Source organism: Oratosquilla oratoria, chromosome 37, assembly GCF_046742065.1.
Source record: "Oratosquilla oratoria isolate Oo_2021 chromosome 37, ASM4674206v1, whole genome shotgun sequence".
In the NCBI taxonomy this organism is placed as follows: Eukaryota; Metazoa; Arthropoda; class Malacostraca; order Stomatopoda; family Squillidae; genus Oratosquilla; species Oratosquilla oratoria.
Window position 1 is genome coordinate 29027436 of NC_134813.1, and position 23694 is coordinate 29051129.

General features: G+C 41.0%; 5 protein-coding genes across 5 annotated transcripts; 3 read left to right on the forward strand and 2 right to left on the reverse strand.

Moving 5' to 3' along the window:
- LOC143019391 (pupal cuticle protein-like) lies at window positions 1-642 on the forward strand. The gene is made up of 2 exons (XM_076175026.1): window positions 1-356; window positions 453-642. The coding sequence occupies exons 1-2, from the start codon at window positions 1-3 to the stop codon at window positions 640-642; spliced, it is 546 nt and encodes a 181-aa protein (XP_076031141.1).
- Window positions 643-5008: 4366 nt separating this feature from the next.
- LOC143019392 (cuticle protein AM1199-like) lies at window positions 5009-5651 on the forward strand. The gene is made up of 3 exons (XM_076175028.1): window positions 5009-5017; window positions 5132-5355; window positions 5462-5651. Exons 1-3 carry the CDS (start codon window positions 5009-5011, stop codon window positions 5649-5651), a joined length of 423 nt encoding a protein of 140 aa, XP_076031143.1.
- A 9484-nt stretch (window positions 5652-15135) lies between these two features.
- On the forward strand, window positions 15136-15780 carry LOC143019393 (cuticle protein AMP3-like). Its single transcript, XM_076175029.1, has 3 exons — window positions 15136-15144; window positions 15260-15483; window positions 15591-15780. Exons 1-3 carry the CDS (start codon window positions 15136-15138, stop codon window positions 15778-15780), a joined length of 423 nt encoding a protein of 140 aa, XP_076031144.1.
- A 1676-nt stretch (window positions 15781-17456) lies between these two features.
- LOC143019394 (cuticle protein AM1199-like) lies at window positions 17457-18099 on the reverse strand. The gene is made up of 3 exons (XM_076175030.1): window positions 18091-18099; window positions 17753-17976; window positions 17457-17646 (listed from the first exon to the last, which is right to left on the reverse strand). The coding sequence occupies exons 1-3, from the start codon at window positions 18097-18099 to the stop codon at window positions 17457-17459; spliced, it is 423 nt and encodes a 140-aa protein (XP_076031145.1).
- Window positions 18100-23051: 4952 nt separating this feature from the next.
- On the reverse strand, window positions 23052-23694 carry LOC143019395 (cuticle protein AM1199-like). The gene is made up of 3 exons (XM_076175031.1): window positions 23686-23694; window positions 23348-23571; window positions 23052-23241 (listed from the first exon to the last, which is right to left on the reverse strand). Exons 1-3 carry the CDS (start codon window positions 23692-23694, stop codon window positions 23052-23054), a joined length of 423 nt encoding a protein of 140 aa, XP_076031146.1.

Consider the following 23694-nt stretch of genomic DNA (forward strand, 5'->3'; position numbering starts at 1 on the left):
ATGAAGTCGGTAAGTGGTGATAATTGGTGTCCTCATGGGTCGACTTGCGACCAACTGGAAACTCTTGGTAAACGTTGCACTTCAAGCTTCATCGCGCAAGTAGAAACGTCATGCCCCTTCGTCCTGTTTCAGGTCGCCGCCCTCTGTGTCCTTCTGGCCTTGGCCAACGCCGCCCCCAGGCCCGACGACGACTCCGCCGAAACACTTCCCTTCGTCGCCACCCTCAAGGACGTCAGAGTCCAGCCCGACGCCCTGGGAGTTCACTCTTTGGACTTCGAGGCCGAGAACGGCATCGCCGTCAAGACCGTCGGCTCCCACGGCTCCGAGGGAGGCTCTGTCATGCAGGGCGCCTTCAAGTAGGTCTTCGTCATCTTCACCGTTCTGTTGTATGTACATACTGATTTATTTTTTTATAGTCTCGTGCCCTACTCTAACGTTGATGTTCTTTACAGCTACCGCTTGGACGACGGGACCTTCGTGCCCCTGACCTTCGTCGCCGATGAGTTCGGCTACCGTCCCGTGTCGGACCTCCTGCCCGTCGCCCCCCTGCCCCTCCACCCGGTGCCCCAGCACGCTCTCGACCAGATCGCCTTCGCCGAGCAGCAGAGGAGAGCCCAAGACTCAGACGAGAACGACTCTTAGGTCGTCGTTCGTCGAACCGTCGTTTTGAATCTGCCCATTTGCTCGACTTGGATCACCTGATTATTTAGTGCCATATATTTATCATCATGCCTCCTGAATACTAAATACAGTATGAGAACGTAAAAGTGTTTGTTACCTCTGAACAATATTCCCTGGAACACTTCTAACCCCAAGTGGGTGGAAAGGAAACTTTCTCAACATGGCAGTGGATCATATATTCCTGGACGGGAATCGAAACGTCGGGCAAATAAACCCTTCAATTGAATCTGGTGTTTGCTGTTTTCCAATATATATATATATATATAATTATGTGTGTGTATATACTCTACATATATATATATATATATATATATAAAATGAAACACTTGAAACACTGGCGTTCTAGTGCCCAGTAGGTAAAAGTGATGATGTAGCCCTTGAGTTTACTTGGAAGTAAGGGAGGCAGAAAAAAGAAAGTCATACACACAATGAATATACAACTTTGTAAAATGTAACTAGGTAGGATTGATAGAAATGATTTGAAGAAGCGGCCTCTACGGACTTTGATAATGTCAAAAAGTGGAAAGCTTCTCTAGAAAAACATAACAAAGAAAGTAGAAAAATAAGCTCTAAAATGAGTGTGAGAAATACGGGAACATGGCGAGACCTGACAGTAGGGTGGTCAGTTCGATGAAGTGTATATAACCAAATCTTTGTTCTTGCATATGTAGTTTCTCTAAAGAAGGGTGTGCATAGCCTAAACAGATATAAAATTAAATGCTCTGTCGTGGGTTTTAATTTCACACACACACGCACACACACATACACACACACACACACACACACACACACACACACACACACACACACACACACACACACACACACACACACACACACACACACACACACACACACACACACACACACACACACACACACACACACACACACACACACACACACACACAAACACACACACACATATATATATATTCATATATATATATATATATATATATATATATATATATATACATATACATACATATACATATATATATTTATATATATATGTATATATATGCATATATATATATATATATATATATATATATATATATATATATATATATCGTATACTTAGGGCGCAGGTTCTCCTTGATACATACTGAGTTAAACACCACAGTATTGTCATATACATACATATATATATATATATATATATATATATATATATATATGTATATATATATGTATATATATGTATATGTATAGATATACATATACATATATATATATGTACATGTATATATATATACATACATATATAATATATATATGTACATATACATATATGTGGATATATATATATATACATATATGTATATATATATATATATATATATATATATATATATCGTATACATTGGGCGCAGGTTCTCATTGATACATACTGAGTTAAAAACACAGCATCGTCACAATTATTTATCTTCTTCCTAATATTTTCAATTCTCCACAGCATTGTCACAATTATTTATCTTTTATTCTTCCTAATATTTTCAATTCTTCTCACTATAGTTTTGACTTTGGGAGGGTGATCGAAAACCAACTGTCCAAAGTTATCCATTTTAATATCAAATTCGACGTTTCGACTTGAAGGAGTCGTTTTCAAAATAATTACATTTATCACAACATAATTCCACAGAACAACTACATTTTTACGGACTGAACAGGGCGACGTCTTTCCATATACATGGAAAGACTTACAGTGATGTGTAGCTTGATGATTTGACCCTAGCAGATCGCCTCAGGGGAGGGGGGGAGGGGGAGAGGGAGGCGGAGGAGTAGGGGGGTCGGGGCAGTAGTCGATGCGAGAGGGGTGGACATAATTTCACCATTGGTGGGATTATTTCTCACATATCTTGATGAGCTATTGAACAAGGGAATGGCCGTAATCATTTTAGATTGTATATTAATGCTAGGAGCCCATTCCATGATATACATAGCCTCTAGCATCGTATTGCAAACCGGTGGAAGACAGCCATGTCTTACGTATGGTGATTTTTTATAAGAACCCCCGCACTTGCTCCTTAGTGCTGAAAAATTATTTGTCTAGCAAGTCTGGGACAATATCTGCACATTTGTAGAGCGAGCAGTCTCCATAATTACAGTTGAATTTGTACACCATATTGGTTTTTGACAGAGTCCCAGACTTGCTAGACAAATGATTTTTCAGCACTAAGGAGCAAGTACGGGGGTTCTTATAAAAAATCACCATACGTAGGACATTTGTTATTAAAATGGATAACTTTGGACAGTTGGTTTGCGATCACCCTCCCAAAGTCAAACTATAGTGAGGAGAATTGAAAATATTAGGAAGAAGATAAATAATTGTGAGAATGCTGTGGTGTTTAACTCAGTATGTTTATATATATATATATATATATATATATATATATATATATATATATAAATAGATAGATAGATAGATATATGTATATATATATGCAAAGAAGTCACAAAACTCGTTATAAAATGTTTTTGCAGAAACCACTGTGAAATAAAAGATACGGTTACCGAACCTTTTCGTCTATTTAAGACATCTTCAATTGTGCAAAGTAATGGTACATAAAGTGATATTACATACATAAGAAAGAGGGGATTCGGAAAGGTCCCAAGTGAACAAGGTTAGTACAAACTGAATTAAAATAATCACAAACAATCTTTTTGATATTAGAATTATCTACTTCGTATAAACCCAAACTCAAATTCATATTATTTTCAAAACAACTTTTAATATAATATGATTCAATAATATTTCTACTTTTGAGTTTTTCCAGTCAATATTCAGTCCATAGTCCTTTTGGTGAACAAACAGTCCACTTGACAATTGCCTTGTTCTAATGCTATATTTGTTCAAACCTTTACCCGTTTGGTCTATGTAAATAAAGGTACAATTTTAACATGGTATACTGTATACACAACCTTCCTTTTCTCTTAGTGAATTTGTAATCAACAAGCTCTGATATATATATATATATATATATATATATATATATATATATATATATATATATATATATATATATATATATATATATATATCTTATCAAAAATTGTAACTCCTTGAAAACACGATCGAGACTAATAGGAGTATGTAGCTCGATGGAAGTGTATTAGGAAATTGAGATGCTGTAAGATTAAGGACTCGAACCTAGCCGATACGTAAGAAATGGACTATAACTTAACCAACTCTTGATGGTTGAGTTGAGATTATAGCAAGTCAAAGAAGAGAAGATGAAGTTAAAGAAAAAACAGTGAGAAGGCCAGGAAACACAAAAGGACAGAAAGGGTGGTTAAAGAAGAAAAGAACTGCAAAGAAAAACTAAGGAATAATAGAGAGAAGAAAAAGAAGATCGGGAGAAGGATGTGATAAGGGTTCTTAAAAGAAGAGAAATTTTAATAAGAGATGTAGTAGACAAACAGAAATACATTATAGTAGTAGGACGGAAAGAGGAACATTTGCCACAAAGAAAATAATTAGAAATAAACAAAGTACAGGAAACAAATGAAACAGTATAAATGATAATTTGCATTGAGGAACTCATACCTGAAGAAGTAGAAGAAGTATTTAGGTCAGCCAAGGTGCAAAACTAATGAAAGTAAAATTGAAATCGTAAGGCAGTAATTGAATAAAGATTTAGAATATATGAAAAATAAGAGATATAGAAATATCTTTTAGGCAAGGTGGGATGAAGCATGGGAAGAATGTGAGGAATCAAAAACATAAGTATAAGAATAAAATATGTATATATATATATATAAATATATATATATATATATATATATATACATATATATATATAATATATACATATATATATATATATATATATATACATATATATATATATATATATATGTATATATACATATATATATATATATATATATATATATATATATATTAGGAGCAAACAGGAAAACTCTTTTGTTAAGTGATAGATTTGTAGGTGAGGAGACAGTTCGTAAAACAGAGACAGAGAGGAAAGGAAAAGGGAAGAAAAAAGATGAAAGAAGAAGAAGAAGAAGAATAAGAAGAAGAAGAAGAAGAAGAAGAAGAAGAAGAAGAAGAAGAAGAAGAAGAAGAAGAAGAAGAAGAAGAAGAAGAAGAAGAAAGGTAAAATTAACAAAGATATTGATAGCAGTGTTCCCATCTTCCACGTACGGTTGCAACTGTTTAAAAGAGGAGGATAAAAAAGTTGCAGAGGATGGGAAGTGTTTTTGTTGTGGGACTGTTGGGGTCTCGCCCTCCCTGAACCGTATATAAAGGGGCGAGGGTTTCGGATGCAGACACAAGTTCCTCCACATTGAAAGCATCAACATGAAGTCGGTAAGTCACGAGCATGCCACACTGCCACCGACTAGAGGCGCTTTATGAGAAATCCGCTTCGAGCTTTAGCGTCTAAGAAGGGAAGAGACTTCATACCCCTTCGTTCTGTTTCAGGTCGCCGCCCTTTGCGTCCTCGTGGCCCTGGCCAACGCTGCTCCCAGGCCCGACGACGACTCCGCCGAGGCACTCCCCTTCGTCGCCACCCTCAAGGACGTCAGAGTCCAGCCCGACGCCCTGGGAGTTCACTCCTTGGACTTCGAGGCCGAGAACGGCATCGCCGTCAAGACCGTCGGCTCCCACGGCTCCGAGGGAGGCTCCGTCATGCAGGGCGCCTTCAAGTAAGTCTTCGTCGTCTTCACCGTGGTGTGGTCTAAGATTCTGTATGCAAATACTGATTTAATTTTGTGGTGTCGCGCCCTACTCTAACGTTGATGTTCTTTGCAGCTACCGCTTGGACGACGGGACCTTCGTGCCCCTGACCTTCGTCGCCGATGAGTTCGGCTACCGTCCCGTGTCGGACCTCCTGCCCGTCGCCCCCCTGCCCCTCCACCCGGTGCCCCAGCATGCCCTCGACCAGATCGCCTTCGCCGAACAGCAGAGGAGAGCCCAAGACTCAGACGAGAACGACTCTTAGGGCGTCGAAGCGTCGCCAGAGACCGACTGCCCTTGAAGCAATCTTCTCGAAACTTAATGACTATTTATACTATGTATATGTATCACAATGCTTCCTAAAGTGTAAATACAATTTATGAAATCAAAAATATTTGTTTTCTGGAAACACTAGTTAAGTTGCACGTGAATGGCTCAATCCGTCTCCTGTTTCTCCTCGCAACATCTGCTTCGAAGAACAACACCAGAAAAGATCATCAGGGAGTTTATTAGGCCCTCTGAAAAAATACAGTATCTAAAAAGTAAATGTGCCTCAGACCCAGTATATACATTTTACATTTCACCTAACAAAGGGACTTTTATCCTTTCACCAGGCTGAAAAATTTCGGCTGGCGTTAGCCAGAACAAAATACATAAATGCCATGTTTTGGACATGCAATCCTTGTACAGGTTAGACAGCTACATACTCTCACAACAAAGTGTGGTTGAGGTACCTTCACCATAAGAAGAGCCAATAAAACCTATGTTAACTACAATAAAGGTAGCAACATGCACACACATACAGGATACACACCTACGCACTCACATGCACACACACGCACGCACGCTCGCACGCACACACACATTCTCTCTCTCTCTCTCTCACACACACACACACACACACACACACACACACACACACACACACACACACACACACACACACACACACACACACACACACACACACACACACACACACACACACACACACACACATGCACGCACGCACGCACATACACGCACACACACACACGGACGCACACACACGCACACACACACACACACACACAGTACAGCTGCGCTTCGGGTCGTTACTCTGACTCTCGTGGGCGGGGAGTTGGTGTGTGTGTGTGTGTAAGGTCATAGCATTACCCATAGATCGGACCTACGAGCTCTGAGCTCTCTTCCAGGAGGGAAATAGCTGTCGATCACGAGTCCAATACGTGATCCAAAGACCAAGTGAATACACACACACCTACGGAACATTACAGGTGTTAAAACGGAAGTTTTCAAAAGGGAACTTGACAAATTCCTGTCAACCCTACCAGATCAGACGGCATCCCAGGTTATGCAGCGTCACGTCCAGCGAATTGCAACTCCATTATTGACCAGCTGGACTACAAACAACAAACTGAAACGGCCTTGCCTCAAGTTCCATCGGGGGAGCAACATCCCCTTGAGGCAGAAACGCTTCAAGGTAAATTCAAGGTAAACACACACGCACACGACTTGACGGCACAGTTGTAGCGTTCGTGGCCGCCACTACAGCAGTCTGGGTTCGAATTCCGCCCAGGGCTGAAAAAAATTCAGTATAGCTGCGCTGGGAGTTGTTACTCTAACTCTTGTAGGCGGGGAGTTGGGTGTGTGTGTGTGTGTGTGTGCGCGTAAGATCACAGCATTACCTATAGATCAGGCATATATGAGCTCTGAACTCTCTTCCGGGAGGGAAATAGTTGTCGGTCATGAATCCAACACGTGATCCAAGATCATGGTGAATCACGTGCACAGTCATTACTTGATGGGCGCCGCTACGAACCAGAGTAATAATCCCTTCCTCTATGTTCGGGGAAAATATCTACTCATAATGTAAAGACGAGATGCTTTCGAACTACGTCTCTTCCTTCTTTATACTGTCCCCTTAAATCTATGCTTTACTACTCCCATGATTTTATCTCTTCGTTCTTTTATCCACCTGTAATGTGTATGGGGGGTTGGGGAAGAATCCCACCACCGCGCCGTGGTCCCATTCGTGTAGTAAAAGGCGAGTGAATGAGACGGAGTGTGGGAGCTGAATAACCCCAGACTGTATTTTTCTGCCACTAAAACTCAAGGCAGAAGAGGGTCTGGGAAGACTCCAACCACAGCCCTGATAGGTGAGTCACTAAATGTGCGTGGATATGGCATGGATGAGAGCAAAAGGGGAAGGATTGACAGGATGTATGTGAGATGAAAATGGATGTGTTAACGTTGAGTGAACCAAAACTGAAAGGGAGAATGGGTTGGAGTTCAGGGATGTAATGAAAAGGGTATCAGGAGTGGCCAGATGGCAAGAGAAAGAAGGAGTGGCAGTGTTGGCAAGTGCTGAGATAGGTAAGTGCGTGGTGGAGTAGAGAGAAGTGTTATCGAAGACATTGTACATACATACATACATACATACATACATATACCAAATGCTTTTTCCCCCTACATGGGGGGTAGCCACAAAGAAAAAGGAATATAAACCACTCCCACCCGTTCCATTTCCTATATATTCCACTCCCTTCCACCCTCCTCCCTCCCTCCTATCTTGGCACCTCCTGGATGACGGGTCATCGCTGCACCTTGTCCACTGCCCTGGGTCAGAAGCAGTGTCGCAAGACACAGCGCATCCACAGCAAGGCCGCTTCATAAATTCGGCGACCCCCCTCTCCGTCCCCTCATGCAGAAAAGGAGAAGACGGGGATAAATCCCTTCGGGCTGCGTCAATTTTCTTTTCAAACATACCTCCCCACCCCCCATCCCCCATCCACTCCCCCTCATGCATCATAGCATCATCTATACACAACCCCTCTCCATTCATCCCTATCTTCTGTCTTCTCCCGTCCTTCCTCCACAGATATTCCTCTCTTTTGTAATGCCCCTTTCACCCCATCCATCCATCTCATCCTAGGACGCCCCCTCATATTCACTCCTTCCACCTCTGCCTTCCATACTTCTTTTACTAATATTTCTTCACTCTTTCTTTCCATGTGTCCAAACCATTCTAATACCCTTTCATCAATCCTATCTCCCAGTTCCCTTTCCACCCCTGTTCTCCTCCTCCCCCTCCTCATTTCTTACTCTATCTAGCCTAGTAACCCCTGTCATACTTCTCAGACATTTCATCTCAAACACATTCAAACTCCTTCTCTCTTCCTCTCTTATGTTCCATGTTTCTGCGCCGTACAATGCTGTTGGTACAATCACTCCTTCATATAACCTCCTCTTAGCATCCATTCCCAGATGTCTATTTCTCATTACACTTTTCAATCCACCAAGGCATTTACTCGCTTCTCTCAATCTACATTCTATCTCCACCACCACTCCTCCCTTTCCTGCCACATTTCGCACCCAAATATCTAAAACTATCCACTTCTCCCAGTCACCCTTAATGCTCACCTCCAACCTGCTGTCACTCTCTCCCCTTGTACATCTCATCACCTTACTTTTACCCACATTTATCTTCAGCCTCCTTCTTTCACACACCTTCTCAAACTCTGTCACTAACTTCCTCAATCCCTCCTCTGATCCTGCCACAATCGCAGTGTTGTCAGCAAACAACAACTGGCTCACCTTCCACTTTTCTCCATTTTCTTTAATCATCTCCAACCCCTGACCCACTACCCTTGCATTCACCTCTCGCACCACCCCATCCATGTAAAGATTGAATAGCCAGGGTGACATATCACATCCCTGACGAAGTCCCACCTTTACCTCAAACCATTCACTCTCTCCATTTCTAATCCTAACACAAGCTTTACTACTCTCGTAAAAACTCTTGACTGCTCTTAACAGCTTTCCTCCTATCCCATATATCTGCAGTACCTCCCACAGTGCCTTCCTATCTACCCTGTCATAAACCTTTTCCAGATCCATAAAAGCCCCAAAAAACATCCTTACCTTTTCCTATAGCTTTCTCACATATTTGTCTTACCACAAAGATCTGATCTACACAACCCCTACCTGTCCTAAATCCGCACTGTTCCTCACCAATTACTCCCTCTGTTCCTCTTCTAATCCTCTAAATCAAGACCCTCCCATACGCCTTCCCAACTACATTCAACAAGCTGATCCCTCTGAAACTACCACACTCACACTTGTCCCCCTTTCCCTTGTAAAGCGAAACTATACAGGCACTCCTCCAGTCCTCCGGCACTCTACCCTCTCTCAAACAAACATTAAACAACCCCACCAGCCAGTCCACCATCACTGTACCTTCTTTCTTCAGACATTCTGCATGGCATGAAGAAAGGAGGTACAGACATTGTAAGCCACAGTAAGTTTGAAATGGGAGATATGGACATACAGTATGTGAGTGCTTATGGCCCTGGCAACATGAAAAGTGAAGAGAAGAAGGAAGCGGTTAAGATCTATTTAAAGAGTGCATAGAGAGTTTTATGATATATGTAAATGTAAAAGTGCCAGAGGATCTTAGTGCTAGAGTAGGAAATGAGCTGATGAATGAAGTAGTAGGGAGTTTTGAAACGCGATGTAAGTTTTCTGTAGGAGCTTTCTGAAGAAGACCATGTTAGTCGCAACGTTAGAGTGAATAAATTCCTAAACCATTTTCGTTGTTCTTCAACCAACTGTTTAACTACCCTAAATATATACTTATATTTCAGATCGAGCAAACTTACTTATCACCTTTTCGAGATAGGTGTTACAGGGTTGAGATAGATGAAAAAGCCATTTAGCTTTAATTTGGACGATATTTTCAAAACAAAATTATTGATTTGTTAAATTGTATTTACACTTACAGGGACATGGTAATAAATATACATAGTCATCAAGTCTTGAGACGAGAACATGGTCAGTCGGTCTCCGGGAACGCTGCGACGCCCTAAGAGTCGTTCTCGTCTGAGTCTTGGGCTCTCCTCTGCTGTTCGGCGAAGGCGATCTGGTCGAGGGCGTGCTGGGGCACCGGGTGGAGGGGCAGGGGGGCGACGGGCAGGAGGGGAGACTCGGGACGGTAGCCGAACTCGTCGGCTACGAAGGTCAGGGGCACGAAGGTACCGTCGTCCAAGCGGTAACTGTGAGGAACATCAACGTTAGAGTAGAGCGCGACACTACAAAACTAAATCAGTATTTGCATACAGAATCTTAGACCACACCACGGTGAAGACGACGAAGACTTACTTGAAGGCGCCCTGCATGACGGAGCCTCCCTCGGAGCCGTGGGAGCCGACGGTCTTGACGGCGATGCCGTTCTCGGCCTCGAAGTCCAAGGAGTGAACTCCCAGGGCGTCGGGCTGGACTCTGACGTCCTTGAGGGTGGCGACGAAGGGGAGTGCTTCTGCAGAGTCGTCGTCGGGCCTGGGGGCGGCGTTGGCCAAGGCCAGAAGGACACAGAGGGCGGCGACCTGAAACAGGACGAAGGGGCATGACGTTTCTACTTGCACGATGAAGCTTGAAGTGCAACGTTTACCAAGAGTTTCCAGTTGGTCGCAAGTCGACCCACGAGAACACCAATTATCACCACTTACCGACTTCATGTTGATGCTTTCGGTGTGGAAGAACTTGTGCTTGTTGTTGGGTCCTCGTCCCCCCATATATATATGGTGCAGGTCGGTCCCGACACCCCGTCCCCTTGCCCTTGCCCTTCAGTAAAAAGCACCTCCTCTCATTCTGGACTGCCACAACGTAGAAACATGGACACATTTTTTCTGTTTGTGCTCTTGGAAGAATAAAATACTTTTTCCCTTTCTGTCTGTCTGTCTGTTTTATCTAATGCACTAGATCTATCTCCTTGTTAGTCTCCACTTTGTTTTTATTGATTTTTTCTTTCTCCCTCTTTCGTTTTCTCTCTCTATCTACCCTTCTCAATTTCCTTCCTTTTTAAACATGTTGCACACACACACACACACACAAACACACACACACACACACACACACACACACACACACACACACACACACACACACACACACACACACACACACACACACACACACACACACACACACACACACACACACACACACACACACACACACACACACACACACACACACACACACACACACACACACACACACACACACACACACAGAAGGGATGACTAAATCACTTTTTTTATCATGAACTGATCATGATAAAAGTCGAAGACAAGAATATGAAAAGGAGAAAGTTTGTGGTGACCTACTGTATGTGCCCCCAAAAACTAACGCTTGGAAAGAGAACGAACATGCAAAAATGCTAGAAGATACAAGGAAATCACTAAATGAGATACTAATGGGCAGGGGTAATCTGGTAATTATGGGGGACTTCAATTGCAAAGAAATTTGTTGGGATAACATGACAGTGCGAGGAAGAGACGACTTGTGGGGTAATGTACTACTGGACATGACCATGGAATACACAATGACCCAATGGGTCAGCGAAAACACCAGATACAGAAGCAATGAAGAGCCGTCGAAACTAGATTTAATGTTTACAACAGAACCTGAAATTGTGGACAAAATCCATGACAAAACATCAATTGTAAAGAGCGACCATATACTCATCGAAACTGTACTAAAGGAAGAAATAGACATGGAGAGAAATGAAAAGCATAGGAAAGGAAGATTGATGTACAACAAAACGGACTTTGCAAAACTAAAGATATTCTTCCGGAATGCAAACTGGGATCAATTCTATATGGAAGAGACACACACACACACAAGACAAAAGAGAGAGAGAGAGTACATCAAATGTTGGTTCAACAAAAGATGGAGAGGCAAAAGACAGAAGGGAAAAAGCTTGGAAAAGGTGGAGAAAAGATAAAAAACCTAGTAAATGGCAAATCTATATAAACTATAGAAATGAGTATGTTAATGTGAGAAGAGAGGAGAAAAGGAACCATGAAAAGGATATTATAGATAAATGCAAAGATCAACCCAAACTATTCTATCGATACGTAAATGGTAAACTTAAAAACAATCAGGAAAAGGTGAAACTACGCCAAGGAAATATAGAATACACAGAAGATTTAGAAATGGCCGAAGTCATGAACAATCACTTTAAATCCGTCTTCACCAGAGAGAAAATACAAAATTGGGACGAAGATAATAATAAATAATCTCCTCACATGAGTGAGTTTACAACAACACAAAAAGAAATATTAAAACACCTATCAAAACTTGACGTCAGAAAATCACATGGCCCGGATGGTATTGCAAATTAGATTCTAAAGGAATGCAAAGAAGAACTAACAGACAAAATACACAACATACTAAATAGCTCATTCAAAGAAGGAAAGATACTTAAAGACTGGAAAAATGCTAACATTGTACCAATATATAAAGGAGGAAACAAGGAAGAACCCACCAACTATAGGCCAGTATCACTAACATTCACTATAGCCAAAAATTGTGAGAAAATCATCAAGAATAGATGGGTAAAACATCTGGACGACAACAACATAATAAACCCAAGACAATTTGGGTTCAGACAAGGAAGATCATGCACCACAAACTTAATATGCTTCTACTCAAGACTAATAGACATAGTGCAAGAAAGGAATGGATGGGCTGATTGTGCCTTCCTAGACTTGCAAAAAGCTTTTGACAAAGTACCACACGGAAAAAAAAACTGGAACACATAGAATGGGAACAAGGGAACCTACTAAAATATATGGAGGAAAGATGAGAGTAATGCTCAGAGAAATATATTCAGATTGGAAAGAGGTGATCAGTGGAGTACCGCAAGGGTCTGTATTGGCACCAATAATGTTTGCTATTTATGTAAATGAAATGGACGAGGATGTAAAATGTTACATGAGCTTCTTTGCAGACGACGCCAAACTGTTAAGGAAAGTAGAAACTGATAAGGACTGTGAAGCACTGCAGGAAGACCTGAATAAAGTATGGAAATGGAGTCAGAAATGGGAAGTGGACTTTAATACTAAGAAATGTAGCATAATGGAGTTTGGAAAAAGCAAAAACAGAATATCAGGAAAATATACAATTGGAACCAAGGAGGTAAAGAAGGCAGGATCCGAAAAAGATTTGGGGGTAATTATCACAAACGACTTGTCTCATGATAAACAGATTAACAAAATTGTCGGGGAGGCTTACAACTTGCTAAGATCAATAAATGTGGCATTTGCATACTTGGACGAAGACATGATAAAAAAAATATTGGTTACATGGATAAGGCCTAGACTAGAGTATGCGGTGACATTGTGGTCACCCAGCACCAAACAGAATATAAAGAAAGTAGAAAGAATCCAGAGAGCAGCAACAAAAATGGGACCTGCACTTACAAACCTATTATATGAGGATAGATTGGCCAAACTGGAGTTACCGACGCTGGAGCAAAGAAGAGAGAGAGGTGGCTTACTGACCATCTACAGAATCATGAAAGGCACAGAGATACTCGATAGAGAGGACTTACTAAACTGTGACAAGAGAAACACAAGAGGACAGGGATAGAAAATAAAAAACATAGGTACAGAAGGGAACTGAAGAAAAACAGTTTTCCACATAGAGTAGTGGACACTTGGAACAAACTAGATAATGAAATAGTATGCGCAAAAGACCATTCATGAGTTTAAAAGTAAACTAGACACTGAGAGATACAAAGGCGGGACACCACGAGCATAGCTCCCCTTCCCGCAAAACACAACTAGGTAAATACACACACACACACACACACACACACACACACACACACACACACACACACACACACACACACACACACACACACACACACACACACACACACACACACACACACACACACACACACACACACACACACACACACACACACACACACACACACACACACACACACACACACACACACACACACACACACACACACACACACACACACACACACACACACACACACATATCCGCACACATATAATGGATGAAAAAGTACCATTCATTCGTTTCATTACTCTTTTTTTCAGTTCTGAGGTTACATTTTTACCCAAAAGAGAACACATTTGTATTGAGGCGAATAAAGTCTTGTGGGGTCAGCCTGAAAGAGAAGTGATTTGTCGGGTATGTTCTCGTAAAGAGATGTGACGCCTAAAGTGGCCGATGAGAACACTCTCTTCACCTGCCAGCTAAAAGACGAAATAATTCTCTAATGCGGATATCGTCGGCAAAAGATATACGCTCTGTCAGTACGCCAAAGGGATGGAGTCACAGAGTTGATAATGGAGACTGGAAGAGACCAGAAGAAAGGAGGGATAGCAGGAGTTAAAAGTGTTTTCTTTTTCCAGTCACCAGAGAATAATGCAAAACTCGGGTCTACAGAAATGTTACTAAAAGTCCATATAAAAATTACTTCACAAACCTTATAATGAAGTAAATACTCTATATGGAATCTGATATGAAGTTTATTTGATGTCATTTAGAACGAAGTTTCTAAAGTGACCGCAATCTTCTTGAACGGGTCAAGGCCCGCCTCAACCTTGGCGACCCTCAGGTCAAACCGCGAGATGGGGAATGTAGCCATAGTTTTAGCTAAATGACCATGGGAGAAATTTATATTCATTTAGGGTACCTGTAAGCTCAGTGTTCCCAATGACACTTTTCCCAAAATCCTATGTCTGACCTATACAGGTGCTGGTTTTTCAAAGAGAGGATAAAAAGTTGTAGTGGACAGGAGGCGTTTTTGTCGGAGGATGGAGAGAATCTTGCCCTTCCTGAATCATATGTATATATCTATATATGGGAGACGAGGACCCGACAATGAGCACAATTTCTTCCAGATAAAAAATTTCAACATGAAGTCCGTAAGTGATGGTCACTGATGTACTTGCATGTAGCATCGCGTTCGGCAAAAGAAACATTGAGATTTGCACCTCGATTTGAGAATGAAGGAGCCGTCATATCCTTGTCCTGTTTCAGGTTGTCGCCCTCTGCGTCTTCTTGGCACTGGCCAATGCCACACCCAGGCCTGACGACGACTCCGCCGAGGCACTCCCCTTCGTCGCCATCCTCAAGGACGTCAGAGTCCAGCCCGACGCCCTGGGAGTTCACTCCTTGGACTTCGAGGCCGAGAACGGCATCGCCGTCAAGACCGTTGGCTCCCACGGCTCCGAGGGAGGCTCCGTCATGCAGGGCGCCTTCAAGTAAGTTTTCGTTATGGGCATAATCGTATGGTACAGAATTATGAAAATGTTCAATGACTTTATGTTTTTGGTCGAGCAACCTTGTTTAAATTCTGTTTTATCTGCAGTTACCGCCTTGACGACGGGACCTTCGTACCCCTAACCTTCGTCGCCGACAAGTTCGACTACCGTCCCGTGTCGGGCCTCCTGCCCGTCGCCCCCCTGCCCCTCCACCCGGTGCCCCAGCACGTCCTCGACCAGATCGCCTTCGCCGAGCAGCAGAGGAGAGCCCAAGACTCAGACGAGAACGACCCTTAGGTCACCGTTCATCGAATCGTCATTTTGAATCTGCCCATTTGCTCTATTTGGATCTTACTCTTGTGAACACGTGTCTATACGTATTTATCATCATGCACCCTGAATTCTAAATACAGTACGAGAAGATAATAGTACTTGTTTTCTGGGAAAGACATTCCATTAGAAGCTGAAAATTTACTTATTTTTGTAAATGCGACCAAAGAAAACATTGGAAGATGTATAAAGTTGTTCTAAGTTAGTAAACACTGGAAGCTGACAGTTGGCATCCCAGATATTTGAAGGAAATAAGAATTAACTTAATTTCACATGAGTCCATCTTCATCGGGGATGTACCGAGAAAACGAAAATTGCCGAAAATTACTCCTATATTAGGAACCAACGGACAGTGCAGCTGCCTCATCACCTCCATCAGGAGGTGCAGCCTTGAGGGGATGACACTCAGTCTCTGGACTGGGCTCAAGATCACTCTCTATCAACCTCAGCTGTATTTCTTACACTTTTTCACACATGGATAGCTGACAACTGTTTTCTTCTCCCTCCCACTTTGACCCTCTGACTGACCTGACATGGGGACTCTCCCACACTAGTACTACGCAGACAACAGTCCAAACTTTCTTGACATAGAGGTCTGTGGGTTATTTCGAGCACTGTTACCAACTACTGAGGGTCTGTGGGATTCCCACTTGGGGAAACTCGAGGCAACAATTGATTGATTGATTGCTCCTATATTTAAAAAGGTTGAAAGAAAGAAGCTACAGAACTACAGCCTTTTAGGCCTTACTACAGTCATTGAAAGATTATGAAAATATATGAGATTCACAGAATTGAAAAATGAATGTCAACCAGAAAGATGTCAGACATAAGAGTTGTTGCACGAATAATTATAGACTCTTACTACAAATTTATTTCAATCTATGACAAAAGTAATTATGTAGATTGCTTTCAAAAATGGCCAATGAAATTCAACACATAAACGAAAATAATACTAAGTACGACTACAAGCTATTTGAAGAAGTGGAGAGAATAAAGAGGATCTTGATGTAATTACCAGTAACGACCTTAAAACATCTAATCATTGCATTTCTGCCTCAGAGAAAACAAATACGATACTGGCACTAGTAATGCAATCGTTTGACTTTAAATCTATGTCCATCATCAATAAATTAAATTGGTTACTTGTCCATCCACACTTGGAGTATGCCGTTTCTATATGAATCCACACTTTGTTGTGTGAGTATGTAGCTGTCTAATCTGTACAAGGATTGCATGTCCAAAATATGGCATTTATATATTTTGTTCTGGCTAACGCCAGCCAAAACTTTTCAGCCCAGTGAAGGGATAAAAGTCCCTTTGTTAGGTGAAATGTAAAATTTATATACTGGGTCTGAGGCACATTTACTTTTTAGATACTGTATTTTTTCAGAGGGCCTAATAAACTCACTGATGATCTTTTCTGGTGTTGTTCTTCGAAGCAGATGTTGCGAGGAGAAACAGGAGACGGATTGAGTCATTCACTTGCAACTTAACTGGTGTTTCCAGAAAACAAATATTTTTGATTTCATAAATTGTATTTACACTTTAGGAAGCATTGTGATACATATACATAGTATAAATAGTCATTAAGTTTCGAGAAGACTGCTTCAAGGGCAGTCGGTCTCTGGCGACGCTTCGACGCCCTAAGAGTCGTTCTCGTCTGAGTCTTGGGCTCTCCTCTGCTGCTCGGCGAAGGCGATCTGGTCGAGGGCGTGCTGGGGCACCGGGTGGAGGGGCAGGGGGGCGACGGGCAGGAGGTCCGACACGGGACGGTAGCCAAACTCGTCGGCGACGAAGGTCAGGGGCACGAAGGTCCCGTCGTCCAAGCGGTAGCTGCAAAGAACATCAACGTTAGAGTAGGGCGCGACACCACAAAACTAAATCAGTATTTGCATACAGAATCTTAGACCACACCACGGTGAAGACGACGAAGACTTACTTGAAGGCGCCCTGCATGACGGAGCCTCCCTCGGAGCCGTGGGAGCCGACGGTCTTGACGGCGATGCCGTTCTCGGCCTCGAAGTCCAAGGAGTGAACTCCCAGGGCGTCGGGCTGGACTCTGACGTCCTTGAGGGTGGCGACGAAGGGGAGTGCCTCGGCGGAGTCGTCGTCGGGCCTAGGGGCAGCGTTGGCCAGGGCCACGAGGACGCAAAGGGCGGCGACCTGAAACAGGACGAAGGGGTATGAAGTCTCTTCCCTTCTTAGACGCTAAAACTCGAAGCAGATTTCTCATAAAGCGTCACTAGTCGGTGGCAGTGTGGCATGCTCGTGACTTACCGACTTCATGTTGATGCTTTCGATGTGGAGGAACTTGTGTCTGCATCCGAGACCCTCGTCCCTTTATATACGGTTCAGGGAGGGCGAGACCCCAACAGTCCCACAACAAAAACACTTCCCATCCTCTGCAACTTTTTTATCCTCCTCTTTTAAACAGTTGCAACCGTACATGGAAGATGGGGACACTGCTCTCAATATCTTTGTTAATTTTACCTTTCTTCTTCTTCTTCTTCTTCTTCTTCTTCTTCTTCTAGATACACAATCAGGCTAAACTGTGCTCACATACACTGCTTCGGTCAATTCAAAGAGAAGGATCGCGATGGTTCCATCCTTGAGGTTTTTGCGAAGGCGATTGAAGGTCAGGTAGGTATAAATGAATTGCAACGAGTAGGAGGGCTTATTCTCACCTGCCAGTTCAGCGGTAATTTTTACGTATTGATCACAAAAGTTCAAATGACAGAACTTAACTTCATAACATTGAGCTCAGAAAATAGTTTTGGAGCAAAATAACTCATCATTTGCAATTCGACATAACCCAAAGGGCTGGTCAAGAAAGAGGACTGACCTCTCCATTTCCACTTTAATAACCTTGACGCTTCTTTTTTCACAACCCTCACCACACCAACTCCTATTTTTCCCTACTGCCCCTTCTCCATGTGTTATACTTTCCACAACCCACTTGAACGCGTCACAGCACATTATCTATGGCTAATTTTCCTCTAGATCATCATTTATTTCTAATTGTCCTGATATCATTATGTCTATATTTGTATAAGTAATTTCCTCGTCTTCTTTTTCCTCTTCTTCTTCTTCGTCTTCTTGTTCTTCTATTTCTTCTTCTTCTTCTTCTTCTTCTTCTTCTTCTTCTTCTTCTTCTTCTTCTTCTTCTTCTTCTTCTTCTTCTTCTTCTTCCTCCTCTTCTTCTTCTTCATCTTTTTTCTTCCCTTTTCCTCTCCTCTTTGTCTTTGTTTTACGAACCGTCTCCTCACCTACAAATCTATCACTTAACAAAAGAGTTTTCTTCCTTGCTCCTAATATATATATACATATATATATATATATATATATATATATATATATATATGTATTTATATATATATATATATATATGTATGTATATATATATATATATATATATATATATATATTTATATGTATATGTATGTATGTATGTATGTATATACACATATTTTATTCTTATATTTTTTTTTCTCACTTTCTTCGTATGCTTCATCCCACCTTGCCTAAAAAATATTTCTATATCTCTTATTTTTTATATATTCTAAATCTTTATTCAATTAGTACCTTGTGATTTCAGTTTTACTTGCGTTAGTTTTGCACCTTGGCTGACCTAAATACTTCTTCTACTTCTTCATGTATGAGTTCCTCAATGCAAATTATCATTTATACTATTTCATTTGTTTTCTGTACTTTGTTTATTTCTGATTATTTTCTTTGTGGCAAATGTTCCTCTTTCCGTCCTACTACTATAATGTATTTCTGTTTGTCTACTACAACCCTTATTAAAGTTTCTCTTCTTTTAAGAACCCTTATCACATCCTTCTCCCGATCTTCTTTTCCTTCTTTCTATTATTCCTTAGTTTTTCTTTACAGTTCTATTCTTCTTTAACCACCATTTCTGTCCTTGTTTGAATTCTTAACTATTTTTTTCGCGTTTCCTGGCCTTCTCACTATTTTGCTTCATGTTTTTCTTTAACTTCATCTTCTCTTCTTTGACTTGCTATAATCTCAACTCAACCATCAAGAGTTGGTTAAGTTACTGTCCATTTGTTATGTATCGGCTAGGTTCGAGTTCTCAAACTTACAGCATCTCAATTTCCTAATACACTTCCATCGAGCTACATACTCCTATTAGTCTCGATCGTGTTTTCAAGGAGTTACAATTGGTTGATAAGATGTGTGTATATATATATAAGAGCTTGTTGATTACAAATTCACTAAGAGAAAAGGAAGGTTGTGTATACAGTATACCATGTTAAAATTTTACATATATTTACATAGACCAGACGGGTAAAGGTTTGAACAAATATAGCATTAGAACGAGGCAATTGTCAAGTGGACTGTTTGTTCACCAAAAAGGACTATGGACATAAAACATTGACTGGAAAAACTCAGAAGTAGAAATATTATTGAATCATATTATATTAAAAGTTGTTTTGAAAATAATATGAATTTGAGTTTGGGTTTGTACGATGTAGATAATTCTAATATCAAAAAGATTGTTTGTGATAATTTTAATTCAGTTTGTACTAACTTTGTTCACTTGGGACCTTTCCGAATCCCCTCTCTCTTATGTATATAATATCACTTTATGTATCACTACTTTGTACCCTTGAAGATGTCTTAAATAGACGAAAAGGTTCGGTAACCGTATCTTTTATTTCACAGTAGTTTCTGCAAAAACATTCTATAACGTGTTTTGTGACTTCTTTGCATATATATACATATACATACATACATATATCTATCTATCTATCTATCTATATATATGTATACATATATACATATATATATATATATATATATATATATATATATATATATATATATACATACTGAGTTAGACACCACAGTATTATCACAATTATTTATCTTCTTCCTAATAGTTTTGATTTTGGGAGGGTGATCGAAATCCAACTGTCCAAAGTTATCCATTCTGATAACAAATTCGACGTTTCAACTTCAAGGAGTCGTTTTCAAAATAATTATATTTATCACAACACAATTACACAAAACACAGAACAACTACATTTTTACGGACTGAACAGGGCGACGTCTTTCCATATACATGGAAAGACTTACAGTGATGTGTGGCTTGATGATCTGACCCTAGCAGATCGCCTCAGGGGAGGGGGAGGGGAGAGGGAGGGGGAGGGGGAGAGGGAGAGGTAGGGGGAGGAGTAGGGAGGTTCGGGGCAGTAGGCGATGCAAGAGGGGTGGACATAATCTCACCATTGGTGGGATTATTTCTCACATGTCTTGATGAGCTATTGAACAAGGGAACGGCCGTAATCATTTTAGATTGTATATTAATGCTAGGAGCCCATTAACTGGTATACATAACCTCTAGCATCCTTAATTCTCTTACATCATTACATTGTGTAACTACTTCAGTGTTGTCAACAATGGTTGCTCTATCAAGGGAAGAATGATGCTTGTGCTGAAAATGATTTTTAATCGCTCCCTGTTGGAGGTGGAGCGTTAGGCGACGGCTGAGATTACAGGTCGTAAACCCAATGTATGTACATTTGTAGAGCAAGCAGTCTCCATAATTACAGTTGAATTTGTACACCATATTGGTTTTTGACAGAGTCTCAGACTTGCTAGACAAATAATTTTTCAGCACTAAGGAGCAAGTGCGGGGGTTCTTATAAAAAATCACCATACGTAAGACATGGCTGTCTTCCACCGGTTTGCAATTCCTAAATACGATTGTAGAGGCTAAGTATATCAGGGAATGAGCTCCTAGCATTAATATACAATCAAATATGATTACGGCCATTCCCTTGTTCAATAGCTCATCAAGACATGTGAGAAATAATCCCACCAATGGTGAGATTATGTCCACCCCTCTCGCATCGCCTACTGCCCCGATCCCCCCCTACTCCTCCCCCTCCCTCTCCCCCTCCCCCTCCCCTGAGGCGATCTCCAAGGGTCAGATCATCAAGCCACATATCACTGTAAGTCTTTCCATGTATATGGAAAGACGTCGCCCTGTTCAGTCCGTAAAAATATAGTTATTCTGTGTAATTGTGTTGTGATAAATGTAATTATTTTGAAAACGACTCCTTGAAGTCAAAACATCGAATTTGTTATTAAAATGGATAACTTTGGACAGTTGGTTTTCGATCACCCTCCCAAAGTCAAAACTATAGTGAGGAGAATTGAAAATATTAGGAAGAAGATAGATAATTGTGACACTGCTGTGGTGTTTAACTCAGTATGTATCAAGGAGAACCTGCGCCCTATGTATACGATATATATACACACATATATATATATATATATACATATATATATATTATATAAATGTATATATATATACATATATGCATATGTACATATATATGTATATATATATATGTATATGTATATGTATATATATATATTCACACATATAAATATATATGTATATATATATATATAAATATATATATATATATATATATATATATATATATATATATATATATAAAGGTATAAATATATGACAATGCTGTGGTGTTTAACTCTGCGCCCTAAGTATACGATATATATATATAAATATATATATACATATATATATATATATATATATATATATATATTTATATATATATGCATATGTATATATATATATACATATACATACATATATATATATATATATATATATATATATGTATATGTATATATATGTATATGTATATATACATGAAGTAGAAGTGAAATTAAAACCCACGACAGAGCATTTTAGTTTTATATCTGTTTAGGCTATACACACCCTTCTTTAGAGAAACTACATATGCGAGAACAAAGATTTGCTTATATACACTTCATCGAACTGACCACCCTACTGTCAGGTCTCATCATGTTCCCCTATTTCTCACACTCATTTTAGAACTTATTCTTTTACTTTGTTATTTTTTTCTAGAGAAGCTTTCCACTTTTTGACATTATCAAACTCCGTAGAGGCCGTTTCTTCAAATCATTTCTATCAATCCTATCTAGTTATATTTTATAAAGTTGTATCTTCATTGTGTGTATGACTGTTTCCTATCCACCCACTTGGGGTTAGAATTATTCCAGGGAATATTGTTCAGAGGTAACAAACACTTTTACGTTCTTTTACTGTATTTAGTATTCAGGAGGCATGATAATAAATATATGGCACTAAATAATCAGGTGATCCAAGTCGAGCAAATGGGCAGATTCAAAACGGCGGTTCGACGAACGACGACCTAAGAGTCGTTCTCGTCTGAGTCTTGGGCTCTCCTCTGCTGCTCGGCGAAGGCGATCTGGTCGAGGGCGTGCTGGGGCACCGGGTGGAGGGGCAGGGGGGCGACGGGTAGGAGGTCCGACACGGGACGGTATCCGAACTCGTCGGCGACGAAGGTCAGGGGCACGAAGGTCCCGTCGTCCAAGCGGTAGCTGCAAAGAACATCAACGTTAGAGTAGGGCGCGACACCACAAAACTAAATCAGTATTTACATACAGAATCTTAGACCACACCACGGTGAAGACGACGAAGACTTACTTGAAGGCGCCCTGCATGACGGAGCCTCCCTCGGAGCCGTGGGAGCCGACGGTCTTGACGGCGATGCCGTTCTCGGCCTCGAAGTCCAAGGAGTGAACTCCCAGGGCGTCGGGCTGGACTCTGACGTCCTTGAGGGTGGCGACGAAGGGGAGTGCTTCGGCAGAGTCGTCGTCAGGCCTGGGGGCGGCGTTGGCCAGGGCCAAGAGGACGCAGAGGGCGGCGACCTGAAACAGGACGAAGGGGTATGAAGTCTCTTCCCTTCTTAGACGCTAAAACTCGAAGCGGATTTCTCATAAAGCGTCTCTAGTCTGTGGCAGTGTCGCATGCTCGTGACTTACCGACTTCAT

What these genes read in the sequence shown, in the direction of transcription:
- LOC143019391 (XM_076175026.1), top strand. Translation starts at nt 1, where the DNA reads ATGAAGTCGGTAAGTGGTGATAATTGGTGTCCTCATGGGTCGACTTGC. An exon ending in GTCATGCAGGGCGCCTTCAA is followed by an intron (nt 357 to 452) that starts GTAGGTCTTCGT and finishes TGTTCTTTACAG; the next exon opens with CTACCGCTTGGACGACGGGA.
- LOC143019392 (XM_076175028.1), top strand. An exon ending in GTCATGCAGGGCGCCTTCAA is followed by an intron (nt 5,356 to 5,461) that starts GTAAGTCTTCGT and finishes TGTTCTTTGCAG; the next exon opens with CTACCGCTTGGACGACGGGA.
- LOC143019393 (XM_076175029.1), top strand. An exon ending in GTCATGCAGGGCGCCTTCAA is followed by an intron (nt 15,484 to 15,590) that starts GTAAGTTTTCGT and finishes TTTTATCTGCAG; the next exon opens with TTACCGCCTTGACGACGGGA.
- LOC143019394 (XM_076175030.1), bottom strand. An exon ending in GTCATGCAGGGCGCCTTCAA is followed by an intron (nt 17,647 to 17,752) that starts GTAAGTCTTCGT and finishes TGTTCTTTGCAG; the next exon opens with CTACCGCTTGGACGACGGGA.
- LOC143019395 (XM_076175031.1), bottom strand. An exon ending in GTCATGCAGGGCGCCTTCAA is followed by an intron (nt 23,242 to 23,347) that starts GTAAGTCTTCGT and finishes TGTTCTTTGCAG; the next exon opens with CTACCGCTTGGACGACGGGA.